This window comes from Etheostoma spectabile, chromosome 19 (assembly GCF_008692095.1).
Source record: "Etheostoma spectabile isolate EspeVRDwgs_2016 chromosome 19, UIUC_Espe_1.0, whole genome shotgun sequence".
Classification (NCBI taxonomy): domain Eukaryota; kingdom Metazoa; phylum Chordata; class Actinopteri; order Perciformes; family Percidae; genus Etheostoma; species Etheostoma spectabile.
The window spans coordinates 14434278-14450862 of NC_045751.1; the positions used below are offsets into that span (position 1 = coordinate 14434278).

Sequence of the window (16585 nt, forward strand, 5' to 3'; positions counted from 1 at the left end):
GATATCAGCACAGTACTTATGTGACAAATGATATCAGTGAGATTTTAAACACATTGCAACATTCTGCGATATATTGCAATTCCTTACCTTTTTTCCAATTTCATATTACTGTGTCCCCAAAAGGAAACTTTTTCAACATCTGTTTCATCTAAAAGGATACATTACTCTGTTTGTGTACCTTACTTCAATTGCATTGCTGCAAAATGGGATTGTCAAGCAGACAAACTGACCAACACATATATAATAAGACTGATACTTGGCGTCTGTGTATCAATACCGTATTGCCACGATAAATATCGCGAAACTATGCTGTATCCCTTTTCTTCCCCCACCCCTACTCTACAGTGATTGCAACTATGTCTTGGTTAAAAAATACAATCAAGTTAGCCTAAATCTAACATTCCCCTCACCTAAAGCCAATCCCTAATCACCATCCCCTTCATCGATCCACTTAGCCACACCTACAGTGTGCAGCTTCCAGCTTCTGATGCCAACTTCCAACCACCAGCTCCTCCAGCATCGAGATTCCACGCAGTCATAATGATGGTGGCCAAGCTAGAGGCTCATCTCTGAGTTCATCCTTATAATTAAGCATGTATCAACAGCGTTTCACTATGTTCAAAACTGAGTCCGTCTTTTTACAGCAATATGACCAACCTTTGTGAAAGGGTTTAAAACGGTAGATACTTCAATGCAAATGCAAAGCATTTGAGCTATTTCGGTAAAGTTCTTGCATTCACCATGATGTCATATCGACAGGTGAGTAGGATTAAACACTTGTAGACACTTTTATTAAAGGTATCTTGTAGAGTTTTTACTAGCACTACAAAGCACTGTTTTTGTGAACACGCGGGCAATGCATTAGACATTCTCTGCGCCAGTTTCACACTATTTCCTTTAAATGGCAGTTGGTGACGGAAGTCATACGTAACTTTTTTTGTTTACAAGAAAACTCCACAGGGTACTTTTAACTACCGTGATCAGATTTACCTTCTCAACTATGAACCTTTTGAGAAAAAAACTACAGTGTGTACTTCCTGTGAGTGATCAAATGGTACCAACAAGTATCCATCTTGGTTGGGAAATATGTTCTCTAGCAGGTAAATATAGGGTAGAGTAGTAAACCACTTACATCACAGCTGTTTCTTTATCTCCTCTTTGTCTGAGTTTCTGTGTTGTTCTCCAATAATATTCACAGGAGTATCAGACCCTCCGCTCTTGATTGACATTTTCTTATTTATCAACTACATGTGAATAGCCCGTTCTCGCTCTGAACTTATAAAAAATAGAGAAGCTTGAGTTGTGGGTGTCGGCGTCATATGAGATGCAAAAAGCACCCTTCAGCATGTGTGTAGAATCCATCGGGGAGAGCAGCAGTTACGCTGCGCTTAAAGACGACGAAGTCTTAAGTGTGACAATGTTGTCCCGTTCTTGTTTTCCTAAACCCAAACGCCCCGATTTTTATTCAGCGTGTCAAGGGAACCTACCTTTTATAAGCCCACCTATGATCTGTTCCTCAACCTAACTGCGTCAAAAGGGACGCCAACAATCTTGATCCAGCGCGTTTAGATAAAGCTTGTGTAGAACTGACGCTAAAGGAGACTTTTAGCGTCATTGCGATGGGAGTGAGAATGTGTTGGCCTTTTGAATGGCAACATTTGTCACACGAACATTTTACTGTTGGTAAGTGTGTGATGAATGTACAGAATGTGTGTTGTTTCCAATTGCAGTAGGACTGGAAAGCAGTAATTATTAACTGAATAAGGAAAGACAGACACTTACTCAGTTTTTCATTTTTGCTTTCTGCATTCATAGACTTTCTATGGGGCAAAGACAAAATAAGCAATAATAGAAAAGAGAAGAAAATATTTTTAAGATTTGAATTCTGAAGCTTTTCCCATTTTGCCATCCAGCTATTACTTGACATTTTGTATTATATCAATCAATCAATCAATATTTATTTTACAGATGAGAAATTGTACAAGGTAGAATTTTAGTGAAATGTAATTGCATCAGCTCCTTCAAACTGTACACAATTCATCATGAAGCAGAATGTGGGGTGGAGGGGTGGCAGTCCTAGACAGTGTCCTCATCTAGGATCCTAGTGTAGATCCTATATATTTCATATGCAAAAGTCAAAACAAAAAAAATCTTTTGGGGAAAAAGTGGATAAGGCATGATCTCTTATCAGGACAGGCATATTTAATTGTGTGCCATAAGTCTTTGCGTGGGAGTATGACTCACTTTTTTTTGAATATCTCGTTCTCTAAACACCTTATTTTTTTGCCTATGAGGTCTTCAGGGGCGTTGAGTGCTCTCCCTAGCATCATTTTCGATCAGTCATCCACTCAAGAGCAAGGCTGATGCTACACACAGCTGCAATAAGGATTTTTAGTGATGATTTTGTAGCCTTGATCTCCGTGGTTCTGATAGTAAACAACATCTCAGAATCGCCTACCAGCTCAGTTCCACATTGTACGTGATGATTCAGAAAGGCCTTGGGACGCTGAGTTGTTCCTTCTTGTCAGTCTCGTTTGATGCAGTGGATTCATAGCAACTGTTGCATGTGAGGCAGTAGAGAAAGAAGCATTTAATGTGAGTTTTTGGACGTTTTGATTTTAATTTTTAATTGCCTTTAGGGTTCATTTAAATGTCCAATAAGAGTAGGCTATCCATGTGACTGTGTTCCATTTATTTTAGAAAATTTACACACTAAAAATCACTGAGTTAAAACTGACCAAATTTACCAAACTATTTGTTGAAAACAGTTGTAATCTACTCTAGCAATTTTTAAACTTGCTTGCCACCATTTGTTATTGTTTTATAGTTTTAATGTCATATGCACATTGTTTTGGACAGTTTAATATACATTTGTAACAGTTCTAAGGTTAAACAAGTGTATTATGTCTAACACTGGGTCAGAATAACAATATTAAAGCTTGGGTAAAACTTAGCAATTATGTAAAAATAACACTGACAATCCATCGGCATGGGTAAACCAACATCTATATTGTCCCAAACTGGAAGATTTTTTAATTCAATTGATTTTAGTGGCTATTCAATCGTGTTCCCCATGAATTATAATATAACAATGTTGGCTAAAGTACATGACATTTGACAACAACACATACAGTATCTATGTCATTTAGAGAATATAAAGCAACTTACCTATGATGAAAATGTTTTAATCTGCAATCATTGAAACTGCCTTCCTACATTCATATAGGCCTACAACTTCTGAGTCATATTTAAAAACATGTGCCCTTAAACTAATCAACCATTACTGTAAGAATGAATCATAAATGCCTGCTACTTCTTATTCTTCTGAATCATATTTTAAAACATGTAGCCTACCTATAATGAACCATTATGGTGTATGGAAATTGTACAAGACAGAGATTCTTTTGAGCGAAATTTAACTAACGGATTAAAATAACACGTCCACAGAGTAATCATGAGTGGATTTACCCTCTATCTGACTTACTTCCACTCCAGTCTTTTGAGGGGGGTTGATTGTAATGTGACGATAGAGGGCGCTAGTAAGCAAGGATAAAGCCACTGCTGGAATTCAGACAACCGTCTGAGAAAGATGCAGCTGCTGAGACTGGCTGCCTCTTTCCCTCCCGTCCTTCCCTCCCTCTGTCCCACTCTGCCCCTCACTGTTCCCCTGTATAATATCAGACACAGTGCCGCACTCTCCTATATTAAAACATCCTCAATTCCAAGTTATTGAGGAGATACGCACGCACCCGAATTCAAGCACAAGTTTCTTCCTTTTTTTTCCCGCACTTACACAGCAGTGCAAAGCGCATATATGCTGTAGGAGATATAAATCCACGCAAGCACATAAATCTCTCTCATTTTCCTCCATTACACAGTGCACCCCTGGGAGAATGTAAGCACAATTGTCGCCAATGTGACCGCCAGCATGACATGAATGTTTGTTGAACACTGCATCACAAGTACTACTTGGATGGCAGCTGGTAGGACACACACCGCGCACCCTAATCTTACACAGGGAGTTGGGTTTGCGCAGTGGCCGAACAAGAAACCCTTGTTAGGATGGTCTGAAGGGCCACTCAGGAGGGATTTCTGTCCTTATTCGTCTTTAAGCAACATCAGTTCATAACCACTGTCTCGGATGCCTGGATGCTGAGTGGACTGAACAGCGCTCAGGCGAAGACACTGAGCCCGCAGCGCCGGAGAGCACAGCCACTGGCGACCACACACATTCATATGAGTAACCACAGGGAAACCACAGACAGCGCTGCGCACACAGACAGCCCCGTCCCGTCTCGCCCGTCCTGCAGCGGCTCTGTCGTGTCGTCCGCTGCTGGACAGGGATTTGGAACTATTTTTATATCATATTTTAAACAGAACTTGCGTCAACCAAACAGTGCGTAAAAGTTCTGCTTTGAATTTGCGTTTTTTCGACAAGGGATCTCTTGCGGCAAAGCAAACATCCCCGCACCACACCACACTGCACAGACAATGAAATAACGTCATTATATACTGCTTATTTTAATGTAGAATACTTTATAATCAATGACAATTCAAAATATATATATATCAATTTGTAAGTTTTTTTTTTAAATATCTCGTCATATTGCCCACAGGAGCATATATAGAAAGCATCCTAACTGTGCCGAGCCTCGAATCGAGACAACACCGATAAAAATGACCCAATATTAAGGCATCTCCTTCCTCTGTCCCCCTTTCGTCAAATATTGTCTACTGGTATCTGGACCCGGCGATCAAGACCAAGTCCGACCCTGTTTACTTGCGCGCTGCTGGAGGAGGGGGGGAGAGAGAAAGAAAGAGAGAGAGAGAGGAGAAGAGAGAGAGAGACTGCAATATCATTTGTGAATCCCTCTCACAGTGCTGCAGATAGGGGCTGCCAAACACATGCGGCGCGTCTGCAGGTGAGGGAACAGGCTGAATGTGCCGGACACACTGAGGAATTCAACCAACGTTTCCGAAATAAACTGCGTCGGATATACATTTTTAATTGTTTTGATTTTTCTTTCTTAATGCAACCTTTGGCATTGTAGAGTTGCAAAAGGGAAGAACTGTTCTGCCTGCAGGCTGCAAGTGACTTGGAGGAAGAGAGCAGAGTAGGCAGTCGGACAGGTAATTTATTTCATATTCACATCCTCAAGATCGGAGAGTTGTCAGGCTTCCTGCAGTCAACCCTCGCTGCCAGATGAGTTTTGGAAACTGCGCGGGCATTTACACGATCCACTGACATATGGACATATCGCCGGAGAGAGGAATATTGCTGCCTCACCCAAAAAAAAGGAGATTCTAACCTGAAACTGTGAGTAAAACGGCGGTATATGGACTGAATTCACTTTCTGGTGATCCGGTGATGTTCGGACTAGCCTGTAACATTTTGGCTTTTACGCGCATGCAATTCCAATATTTGTGGGAGCGCACGGTGCCTCTCTGACGACTTTTTAATATCATTGCGTTTTTTTAAAATTACTATTACAAGGAAAGAGCAACTAACATTCGGTGCTGGAGGAGGGGAAGCAGAGAACAGACGAGAGTCCGTGCACTTGCTGCTTTGCACTGCAGCAGGAGCGATGTAGGAAGTCTCGCGCATCCCGCAGCAGAAGGCTTTGCTCTTTATGAAAACGATTTTTTTTTTTCCATAGTCAGACTCTCCGGTAGTGATAGAATTTTTTTTTTGTGTCGACATTTTCAAATCTAAGTGGACATTTTTTCACGGGAGAACAATGAGGACTACTGGTGCAGTGGACTATTTGTACTATAGCATGCTCATCCTGCAGCTTGTGCATCAGCCCGCTGCCAAGCAAGTGCTCCGGTACCGTTTGGCTGAGGAGGGACCCGCCGATGTCAGAGTAGGGAACGTAGCCGGCGACCTGGGCATTGTTGCCGGGTCCGGCGAGGTGACATTCACGCTAGAGTCAGGCTCTGATTTTTTAAAAATAGACAACATAACAGGTGAGCTCGCCACCAATGAGAGGCGCATAGACCGTGAAAAATTACAGCAGTGCCAAATGATATTTGATGAAAACGAGTGTTTTATAGATTTTGAGGTGTCAGTGATTGGACCAGCCCAAAGCTGGGTTGACCTCTTTGAGGGAAAAGTAATCATATTAGATATAAATGATAACACACCGTCTTTCCCCTCGCCTGTCCTGACACTGTCTGTGGAGGAAAACAGACCCATTGGAACGCTTTATCTGCTCCCCACAGCCACAGACAGAGATTTTGGCAGAAATGGAATAGAGCGATATGAGCTTATCCAGGACAATGGGGAAAACTCAAGGCGCTTGGGCTCTTCTGGGGATTCATTCTCGGGGAAGAGGAGATTTGAGGAAGGAGCAAGCAGGAGCAGCGTCTTTGAACTGCAAGTTGCTGACACTACTGATGGAGAGAAGCAGCCTCAACTCATCATTAAAGGGGCCCTTGACAGGGAACAGAGAGACTCCTATGAGCTCACACTCCGTGTTAGGGATGGAGGTGATCCCCCGCGCTCCTCCCAGGCCATTCTTAGGGTGATGATCACTGATGTGAATGACAACAGCCCTCGATTTGAGAAGAGTGTGTATGAAGCTGACCTACCAGAAAACAGCTCCCCTGGTGCCCCCATACTGCAGCTCAAAGCGGCTGATGCAGACGTGGGGGTTAATGGTCAAATAGAGTATGTGTTTGGGGCAGCCACAGAGTCAGTAAGGAGACTGCTGAGGTTGGATGAAAGCACAGGGTGGCTGAGTGTGTTGCACCGCATCGACCGTGAAGAAGTGAGCCAGCTTAGGTTCACAGTAATGGCCCGTGACCGGGGCCAACCACCAAAAATGGACAAGGCCACTGTGGTGTTGAACATTAAGGATGAAAATGACAACGTTCCTGCTATAGAGATAAGGAAAATTGGACGCATTTTCTTAAAAGATGGCATAGCCAACGTGGCCGAGGACGTAGTGGTGGACACACCCATTGCCTTAGTTCAGGTGTCAGACCGTGACCAGGGGGAAAACGGCATTGTGACCTGCACAGTGGTAGGGGATGTTCCCTTTCAGCTCAAACCAGCCAGCGAGATGGAGGGTGAGCAGAATAAAAAGAAATATTTCCTCCACACGTCTGCAACGCTGGACTATGAGGCCACACAGGAGTACAATGTGGTCATAGTGGCTGTGGACTCTGGAAGCCCCAGTCTGGCAAGTAATAACTCTCTTATCGTCAAAGTGGGCGACACTAACGACAACCCTCCTATCTTCAGCCAGAATGTAGTAGAGGTGTCGTTTCCAGAAAGCAATGCCCCTGGTGAACGGGTGACAACAGTAGCAGCCATCGATGCAGATAGTGGGAAGAATGCTGAAATAGCCTATTCCCTAGACTCATCAGTAAATGGGATTTTCTCTATTGACGCAGACAGTGGAGACATCCGAGTAAACACCATTCTGGATAGAGAGCAAACGGAGCGCTACGAATTCAAAGTGATAGCCAAAGATAAGGGCATAAACACTCTACAGGGTTCAGCAACAGTGGTTGTCCTTGTGGCAGACAAAAATGACAATGATCCAAAGTTCATGCAGGATGTGTTCACTTTCTACATTAAAGAAAACCTTGAGCCAAACAGCCCAGTTGGCATGGTCACAGTCATTGATGCAGATAAAGGCCATAATGCAGAGATGAGTCTTTTCATTGAGGAAGAGGAGGACATCTTTTCCATTGAGAATGACACAGGGACTATTTTCTCCAGTCTGTCGTTTGACCGAGAGCAAAAAACCACATACACATTCCGTGTCAAGGCTGTGGACGGTGGTGATCCACCCAGATCCGCCACCGCCACAGTTTCACTCTTAATAATGGATGATAATGACAATGCACCAACAGTCACTTTCCCAATAAACAGCTCCTACACTCTTCTTCCTCCCTCCAGCAACATCAGAACAGTAGTCAGGACTGTCATAGCCACTGATGCCGACACTGGCATCAACGCCGACTTGAACTACAGCATCATTGGGGGAAACCCCTTTAAGCTGTTTGAGATTGATGGGGGCACTGGGGTCATTTCACTGGTGGGGAAGTTGGAGCAGAAGCACTATGGCCTCCACAGACTAGTGGTCCAGGTAAACGACAAGGGTCAGCCTTCACAGAGCACCACGACACTAGTTCACGTGTATGTCAATGAGACACTTTCCAATTCCACAGTTGTGGACACCCAGGTGGCTAAGAGTCTGAGCACGTCTCTGAACACCAACATTGCCGGGGACCCCAACTATGATCTAAGCAAACAGCGGCTAAGCATCGTCATTGGAGTAGTTTCTGGCATCATGACGGTTATCCTCATTATTCTAGTCGTCGTCATGGCCCGTTACTGCCGTCCCAAGAATAAGAACGGCTACGAGGCCGGCAAGAAGGATCACGAAGACTTCTTCACGCCACAGCAGCATGATAAGTCCAAGAAGCCCAAAAAAGATAGGAAGAAACAAAAGTCCAAACAGCCACTCTATAGCAGTATCGTCACCGTAGAGGCCTCCAAACCCAACGGGCAGCGCTACGATGGCGTCAACGAGAAGCTGTCGGACAGTCCTGGCATGGGACGCTACCGGTCAGTCAACGGAGGACCAGGGAGCCCAGATCTGGCTCGGCACTACAAGTCCAGTTCACCGCTCCCTACTGTCCAGCTTCACCCGCAGTCTCCGACAGCTGGAAAAAAGCACCAGGCAGTTCAGGACCTGCCCCCTGCCAACACCTTTGTTGGCACCGGAGATAACATTTCCCTTGGATCTGACCACTGCTCTGAATACAGCAGTCAAACCATCAACAAGTACAACAAACAGGTAAGAAGACACGTTTCTATGCTCTTTTTTTGTTTTCCTTCTTCCCTCCACCACTCTTAAATGTCTTCTGTTTCTTCCTCTTAGTGTTCTCTCTACCATAATGCTTTCTGACAGGGCTAGTCTCAGTAGTCTTGTTGCCTTTATGGTGCTAATGTGTGTCAAGTTAGCGGTATTGATCTGTTTTGGTTTGGAGTGCCATTCACATGTAATATTGAAAGGGAAGAGAAAGGTTTAGATTAGCTTACGAAGGGGGTATCGTTACCACTCGACCAAACCCGTCCAACTTCTTCCCTTTCATCACGCCATGTGTTGAGGCTGCCTTTTCCGTCTGCGGTGTCACATCTACTAACCTTAGCAACTATGGGTCGGAGTGTTGTAGACAGCTCACATAAGGGTTTGGTTTGCAGTTATTGTATCCCAGAGGGGAGCGTGCCAGAGGCCGGCTACGCTCCCTTTTAGCCATGTCAAGCCCTGCCCTGCCCGTGTGTCTGTGACAAGGCTGCCTTGTCTTCTTGTGAAAGAGGGAGAAAAAAGGTAGATGTAGGGTAAATTCAGCACAAACAAGGTTTTTTTTCGGGTTTTTTTTAGAGTTTTTGTGAGTCAGTTTTACGGTCACGACTTCAATAGGAACATCTGGCCAGTAGGTCATACTAACATTCTTCTGCACTTTGGGGACTGCATCAATTTATTGACCTAGCAGTGAAATTGGACGTTTTTTATACCACCTCCCATATTGTGCCTCTGCTTCTTTTACTCCCTTCATCTGTTTCCTCGTATATAAATGTCTGCCATCTTCTACCTGCTTTTATTCCACTCTCTCCCACCCTCCAGCTAGTCTTTCCTCCCTTCTTGTTTCCTTTTTCCTCCCAGTAACTTTCATTTGCAGTGCTGGGAGAAAAAAGGTGTAGGTTGCATGATATGATATTCAAATGTGGGCTTTTATTAGTTTAGTCTTGATATTTTTGGGCTATTTTTTCCGCTGTGATGTGCAACAACAGCAGGAAACTAAGTTAATACATAATGAACTCTCCTGATTTGCTTTAGTCAGAAAAAAAGAACACTATTGTTTTATGTGTTTTCTATGGCAGCCTGATGAATAATTGATCGTACCTTTACCTGGTGTCAGCAATACTCCTTTAGGATTCTGGAGTGCTGTTTTCTCTCAGCTGGAATCTTACTCTTTCTCTCAATATCTGTTTCTGTTTCTCCACTTTCTTTTCCTCTAGATATATGTCGTCGTTCACATTTTTATATTCTATGCCAACAGTTTCTCCTCATACTCTCCTTTGGCCCTGTGCAGTACATCCTTGCATGCCTTGCCTTGTTTCCTCTCTGTTTTCCATTTTTTCAGCCTCTGCTACACCATACCCTTTACAATGGTGCTCTCTGCCTTGCCTTTTATCTTGCAGTGGTTTCTTTTTAAATCTCCACTCTCATCTCTCTATATCCCTCTCCCCTCCTTCCTGCTATTACTCTTCTGAAATCATTGCATTCCCCTTTTACTTCTATCCCTTCTCCTCCCCTGCTCGGTCTCTAACAGCTTCTAATATGGTGTATTCGCTGAGCTGCTTCCCAGAGTGTGAGGAGTGCTGTTGCTTTTGGATGTCTCCTGCATAATTAAAAGGGCACTCTATTTGCTGCTGCTGCAGCAGCAGCATGTATTGTGTGTCACTATGCTCCACTTATATAATTATTTATTTACTCTCTACATTAATGCTGTGGTAGCTTTTATGGACAGCGCGTTTGTTAGAAGACACTGTCATGGGAAAATCCATAATGCACAAAGAGTATTTTGTAGTGATTTTTGAGCCTTAAGTTTGGATATTTAAATTGTAATTGTGAATAAAGTGTTTACTGGTCTACTGGGCAATATTATCCATGTTTATTGTGTAGTGTAGCCTGTTAAGTATTTAATATACAATAGCTAGCAGGTATTCAAATGGCCTTTTATATCCCATGGGCTCAGTAAATACTCACTGTAGAGACAATCTGTCGGGGGTGAATCAGGTGTAATTTAATGGCTGCAAAAGAGAGCTAATTGAAGAGAAGGTGTGCGTTCATGTGCTCCAATTATGGCATTAACCAGCCACCTTTGTATTAGATTAAGTAGCGAAGCGGTGCTCTTGATTTTAGAGACGCCGCATCTAGAAATATTCAAGTGCCACTACAGTTTAAAGACATAAAACACTCGAGGACGCTTGCATTCCACAGTAAAGGAAACTCTTTGTGCCAGGTCTGGATTAATGGTAAAAAAATAGTACTGTCAATGAATACCCGTGACATAATGATTTTTGTTATATTTTTGTTTAACCATCTTGAGATTTAGAGGTTATATTTAAATTGTAACACATTTGTCCACAAACGAGGCTAAACCTGTTTTAGTATGGTTAAGATTAATAAGTGATAAGGAGTTTTCATTGTGTGTGCGCATACACTCCCTCGCCCACAAACCCCTCTCTTTTACCACTCCCTCTCTTTTTGTCCGTCTGTGGGAAGAGGTCGAGAGAGGCACAAGAAAGACGGCCCTGTTAGGGGAATAGAGAATGGGCCCTACTGTTTCACAAGGGACTCGGAGGGTTGGCTGGAAAGATAGAGAGAAAGAAGAGGAGGGGGGAGGCAGAGGGAGAGAGAGAATAGTGCTGACCATTGACTGTAATCTCTGAGGTATCGGGTTCCGTCTTTCTCTCTCCTCGTCTACCTGATCTCACAATAACTGCACAGGTAACCAAGCAACTGAGGGAGTTAATCGGTGAGGCGAGTCGTTTTTTTTTTCTCAGTCATTAAGCTGATCTAACTGCGAGGGGAAAGCCAGCATGTCACCCAGCATCTGATGAGGACTTGAACAGGAGGGTCAACAGACTTGTCATTTCATCTCTTCCTGTAACTCCATTGATTGCAACTTATGTTATTCACAGTTTTTTTTTCTCCTGTTTTTTGCTTCGTGGCTGCATTAGACTTGGCTCTTGACACATCTGTGTGCAATCATAGAATCTAAAGACTGATGAGAAGCATGTGCACTTAACAGAACACTTAACTTTATTACTTCTGGCAGTAGCTTCTGTTCAATCCAGTGCCAGAAAATAATGCCGTCCAACTGTAATGTAGTGAGGAATGACATTACTTAGCCTTCGAATTAGCACAAGCCATCGGATTTTGTTTTATCATTGCACTTCAAAGCGCCACTGGTGCCCAGGTGGATCACTTTTAATCAATAGTGAGCCACAGCAGCTTGTATTCTGTGCTCTCGCAGCGTAGCGCCTCAGGGCAGGCAAACGCCCGGTCCACACTCTCATACCAGGTCAACCTGCCTCGGGACAGATGCAGCAAGCATAACTGGACATTGTCCTTAACCCAGCCTCCAGTGTTCCACACCCATGCTCTGGCCAGCTGTTTCTCCTGTGCCTTTATTGTAGCCGCAACCTTTCCAGCACCGGCCGATTACAGCCCAGAAGCATCTGATTTGCATAGGGCAATTCCTCCCTCCGCCACACTGACAGAGGGCCAACAATATCACCATGCAAATGGAGGTCACCTGGATGGTGTTTGTAGCCAAAACATAGGATGTGATTGCCCTTCAGGCTCCAGGCAGATCAGGAAAACAATATGGAAATGCAGTACTTTGCCTCAGGGCCTCATTTGTTTTAACTTATTAAATGTAGCTGCATAAACACCAACGGAAAGCCACAGCTGACCTAATTGAAGCTCACAAAGCCCCAGTGAAGCAGAATTTCAGGTCTCTTCAGTTTTATATGAACACCTGTGCATAGGATCACGCAATCATGCCACCATTGTCCAGACCTTTGTTTATTTTTCTTTGGCAGCCATCACCACTTAACTCCCCTGATGGCTCTCGCATGATTTTATCTTTTGTAGTCAGCCACTCATTGGAGCTCAATGAGGTAATCACTTGATAAGTGTTTCCACAGGAGCTTTATGGGTCATCCCCCATCCTCCATGATCGCTGATACAAGTCAGCTTCATTTTTTTTGGAGAGAGAGAGAGCAGAGAAAGTAGAAACTTTTCTTCGTTATCCTCAAATCTGACTTTGGACAATCAGGAGCAAATGCATGTACTGTAAGCAATCTGTTCCTTATCACATTAACCGATCAACATGTGAAAACAGTGTTATAGTCACTACATAAAATTTCAGGATAAAGTGTCAAAGGTGAGAAAAACACAATCTGGAAATCTTGCATTAAGGAAGAAATGAGATTATGTGCAACGAGCTGGTTTGTTTATTGCCACATTATTATTAGCGCTTGCCCTTTAGTGTGGTGCTGCGTACCGCAGACTGTGGCTAATTTTATCGAAATTGTTTTGGATCTATTACAGCTTAATTCAATCTTAGGCTTCTCGGGCTTTTGTTGTTTATGTTCTGATAGGAAAATGGAAGGAGTGAGAGTGCACGGTAATACTCATGAAATTGCAGCGGGCAGCATTTTCTGGTATAATTCGGTTTGGTGATTTGAATGCGCTCGCTCTAAGGCAATTACTAATCTAAGGATTAAACCTGCCTGATACACCGGCACAAATGGTGGGGACTGAGAGAGGAATATAGAAAGAGAATGCTATAGATGGTTCATGCTATATTACTCTGCATAATATCTAAATCCTGAGGTTTTCGGTTTCTATAGGGGAAACCACAAGAAGGGTTGCTTCATTTCTCTTTCTTTGTCTCCCACTCCCTTCTCTATATACAAGAGCCAAGTGAGCTCAGTTGTCTTCACATGAGAATAAGTACCCATGATTGAAGAAGCCCCAACTCTTTCGCCAACATTTGTCATGATAAGATGCCAAAATTCAGAGAAAAGGGGCTGTGAGTGAAGAAAAAGACAAGGAATTTAAGCCGCATGCCACCTTGATTGCTCTCCACGCTGCTGATTGTAAGTGGCAGCGTCGGGGATGCCACCTTCTTCTCGCCGCTTCAATTTGATGTCATCGAAAATGGAATTTCATTTCATACTCGGCAGCGATCACATTAGATAGGGCTCACCAGGATAAAGCCGATTCATTTTTGCAGATTTGCCTTTCCTGTGGCACTATCAATCATTGCACACCCGCCGTATTACAGACTTGTTTTTCAAGGCAATTGTTAGGAGGAGTTTGTAAAGTAAATTGACTTTTCACAAGGCTCCCAAGGTCTATGATATGCTATGCTAGCCTTGTTGTTTTCTCTATAGCTGTCCTCTTGTATCGACTGCAGAAGCCAGAAGCAACTAAATGAGAACATGGCTTAGCTCTACCACTGTACAGCCCTGGGGAATAGTTCTCTGGATCTCAACACGGATCAGACGTAAGCCTTGTTGTTTGTGAGGCTAATAGGCAAAACATTAGTGTTTTGTTTTACTGTGACACTGTACCTCATCAAAATTGCATAAAAAAAATGTCTGGCGGAGTCAGAGCCGTAATGATGTTGTTGTTGTTGTCGTCGTTGCAGAAAAGGTCACTGGCCATGTGTTCTCTTGATGTTGATTCAAACAGGTGGCAGAGGGCTCTTAGCATTTGGCCTTTTTTTCCAGATTCTGTCATGAGCAAAGTTTCTGTTCACGTCTTGTCGTGCGTGCGTGCCTCCCTCTCGCTCTCCGTCCATCCCTCACTGTGGAGGGAACGCAGTGATGAATCAGATGAATCACTCCCTGTCAGTGTTGCTCACATGGGTCCAGGGTGTCAAGGGAACTGCCAGCAGGGTCCGTGGCCCCCCCGTCAGGAGGCAGCGATTTAAACCCCATCCAGCATCCAGCCGTGTTGTCACACGCGGCCTTCGTGAAAATGAAAATGCGAGCCATGAAAGCTTGACACGTTGGTCCGTGATTTACCCCTAAGTGCCACATTTTGCTTAGCCAACTGTTAAGCTCCTGCAAGAGCTCACAGGTGAGGAAGACACTTTAAGTGAAACATTGAGGAAAGACTGGACTGGATAATAATTTATAATAATTTATACTTAAAAAAAAAAAAAATCTGCTAAGTAGGAAGATGTTGCCAGGAAAAGTTAACAAGTTCAAAGGTGTAATTAAAGCGTATTTAATAGGTACAACCTTCACCCTGGGTTCAGGTTCACATTGATTCTTTTTAAGGCTCTGACAGACCAGCACCGGTTCTGCTTCTCTTCCCACACACTTCCACCGTTTAACCTTCCTCTTTTGTATTGGGAAAGTGTTAAAATATTAAAATGTGCTGAGGTCTCCTGAATGCATAAAACACATTAAGAATTGTCTGGGTTAAATAATGCATCCGAAAGCTTTTGTACAAAGGATTTAGCTTTTTATTAACAGGCTACAGTCATACATATTTGCTAAGCAGCAAAGCATAATGGATATGACTAGAATGGATAGACTAGGAAGGGGAGAAATAGGACAGCTTGACTGCTTCTATTAGCCCTGTTTTGGTGCAGCTCCCATTATGTGGCCCCCCAAATGAGATTATATGTGTATGAAACAGGAGGTAGAGCACTCACCGACCATCCATCAAAGCCTGGGGGGACCCGTGTGAAAGTTTGTGCATGTGTACTCAGCAGGTACACTCACTGTGTGGATGCGTGTGTGCATGTGTAAGGGTGTGATAAAGTGTGTGGGTGTACAGTACGAATATGTGTGTGTGTCTGTGTGTATCCTGTGAGGGCTGTAGAGGCCTCCACAGTTCAGCCTCTCCATCATCCTGCACGCCAGGCACACGCATGGCGACATGCCTGAGAGGGTTTCAATATCCTGTGTGTGTGTGTGTTTGAGTGCTGCTGTGTTTACCCAAGGAATGCAGTTCATTAGATTTGTATGTGTGTCTGGTTATTACTCTCTACACACATGCCTACAGAGGCAGATGGAGCCTGAAGGCGAGAGCAATACTTTATCTAAAAAAAAAAAAAAACACAACAAGCATGAGTAGTCTGGGCAGATGATGTGACTCTCAGTAACCGTGAGTGCCCTCGAGCAAGGCACCGGGAAGTCCTTTGCTCCAATCGAGCTATTTGTTCTACACTGCTGCTGTGACTTATAACGTGTATTTCAGCCACTTGTATTAAGCTACTGTATGTAGATGTGTGCAAGAAAAGCTGAAATATTCATTAGCAGGAGAAGCCCCTCTATCGATGAGACTAACCTGGCAGAGAGCAGGCTATTAGCCAGGCGCGATAACTCTTGTCAGAGGCTGGAATAGTCTGCCGAAGAATGAAGGTCACGGGGCAGCTGGAGTTACGAGCGGCCTCTCTGGGTAGCTTCTATCAAATCCAATGAAACATGAACACCGCAATGAAACAGCTTTTAATTTTTTTTTTTTTTAATACAAATTTTTCAATTTACCTCTTTCTCGTTGTACTTTCTCTTTTAGCTCGTGACGTGAATAAGGTGACAGCCGTGTTATAGTTTGTGATCCCCGTGAGGCAGATGATGACAGTTGCCAGTACAAATACCTTCTACTGTACATGTTATTTTATTCTCATAAAACATTTTTAAAGTTTTTGTGCATCTTATCCACTGCTCGCTAAATGTTTTAATGTTATCGAGAAAGGGAGTACAAAGAATCCGCCAGACATCCTTTAAAGGACAAACTGAATAAAATGGTTACAGTCAGGTACGCTGAGATGAATCCACCTTTTTTAATGCTTGAATTACTATATTTTGGTAATATTTCGACCTGTAACTAGATCAACTATTTGCACAGAAAACTATTTGTTTAAGTCTGTTATCAAGCAGAATTGCTAAACATGTGTTGCTTCCAGTTCTGTAAATGTGGAAATTTGACGCTTAAATATTGTCATATAAACTGCACTACAAACAAGT

General features: G+C 43.4%; 1 protein-coding gene across 7 annotated transcripts in view; it reads left to right on the forward strand.

The window, feature by feature from the left end:
* Positions 1–4336: 4336 nt before the first annotated feature.
* pcdh7b (protocadherin 7b) overlaps positions 4337–16585 on the forward strand; it is a 107760-nt gene continuing 95511 nt past the window's right edge. For 2 of the 7 annotated variants that reach the window (XM_032499234.1, XM_032499237.1), the window contains exon 1: positions 4340–8813. In XM_032499234.1, the coding sequence (XP_032355125.1) occupies positions 5739–8813 (3075 nt within the window). In that variant the 5' untranslated portion in view covers positions 4340–5738. Of the gene's footprint in view, positions 8814–16585 lie in introns of all 7 variants that reach the window. The other 5 variants (XM_032499239.1, XM_032499236.1, XM_032499238.1 and 2 more) reach the window with 4 other exon arrangements.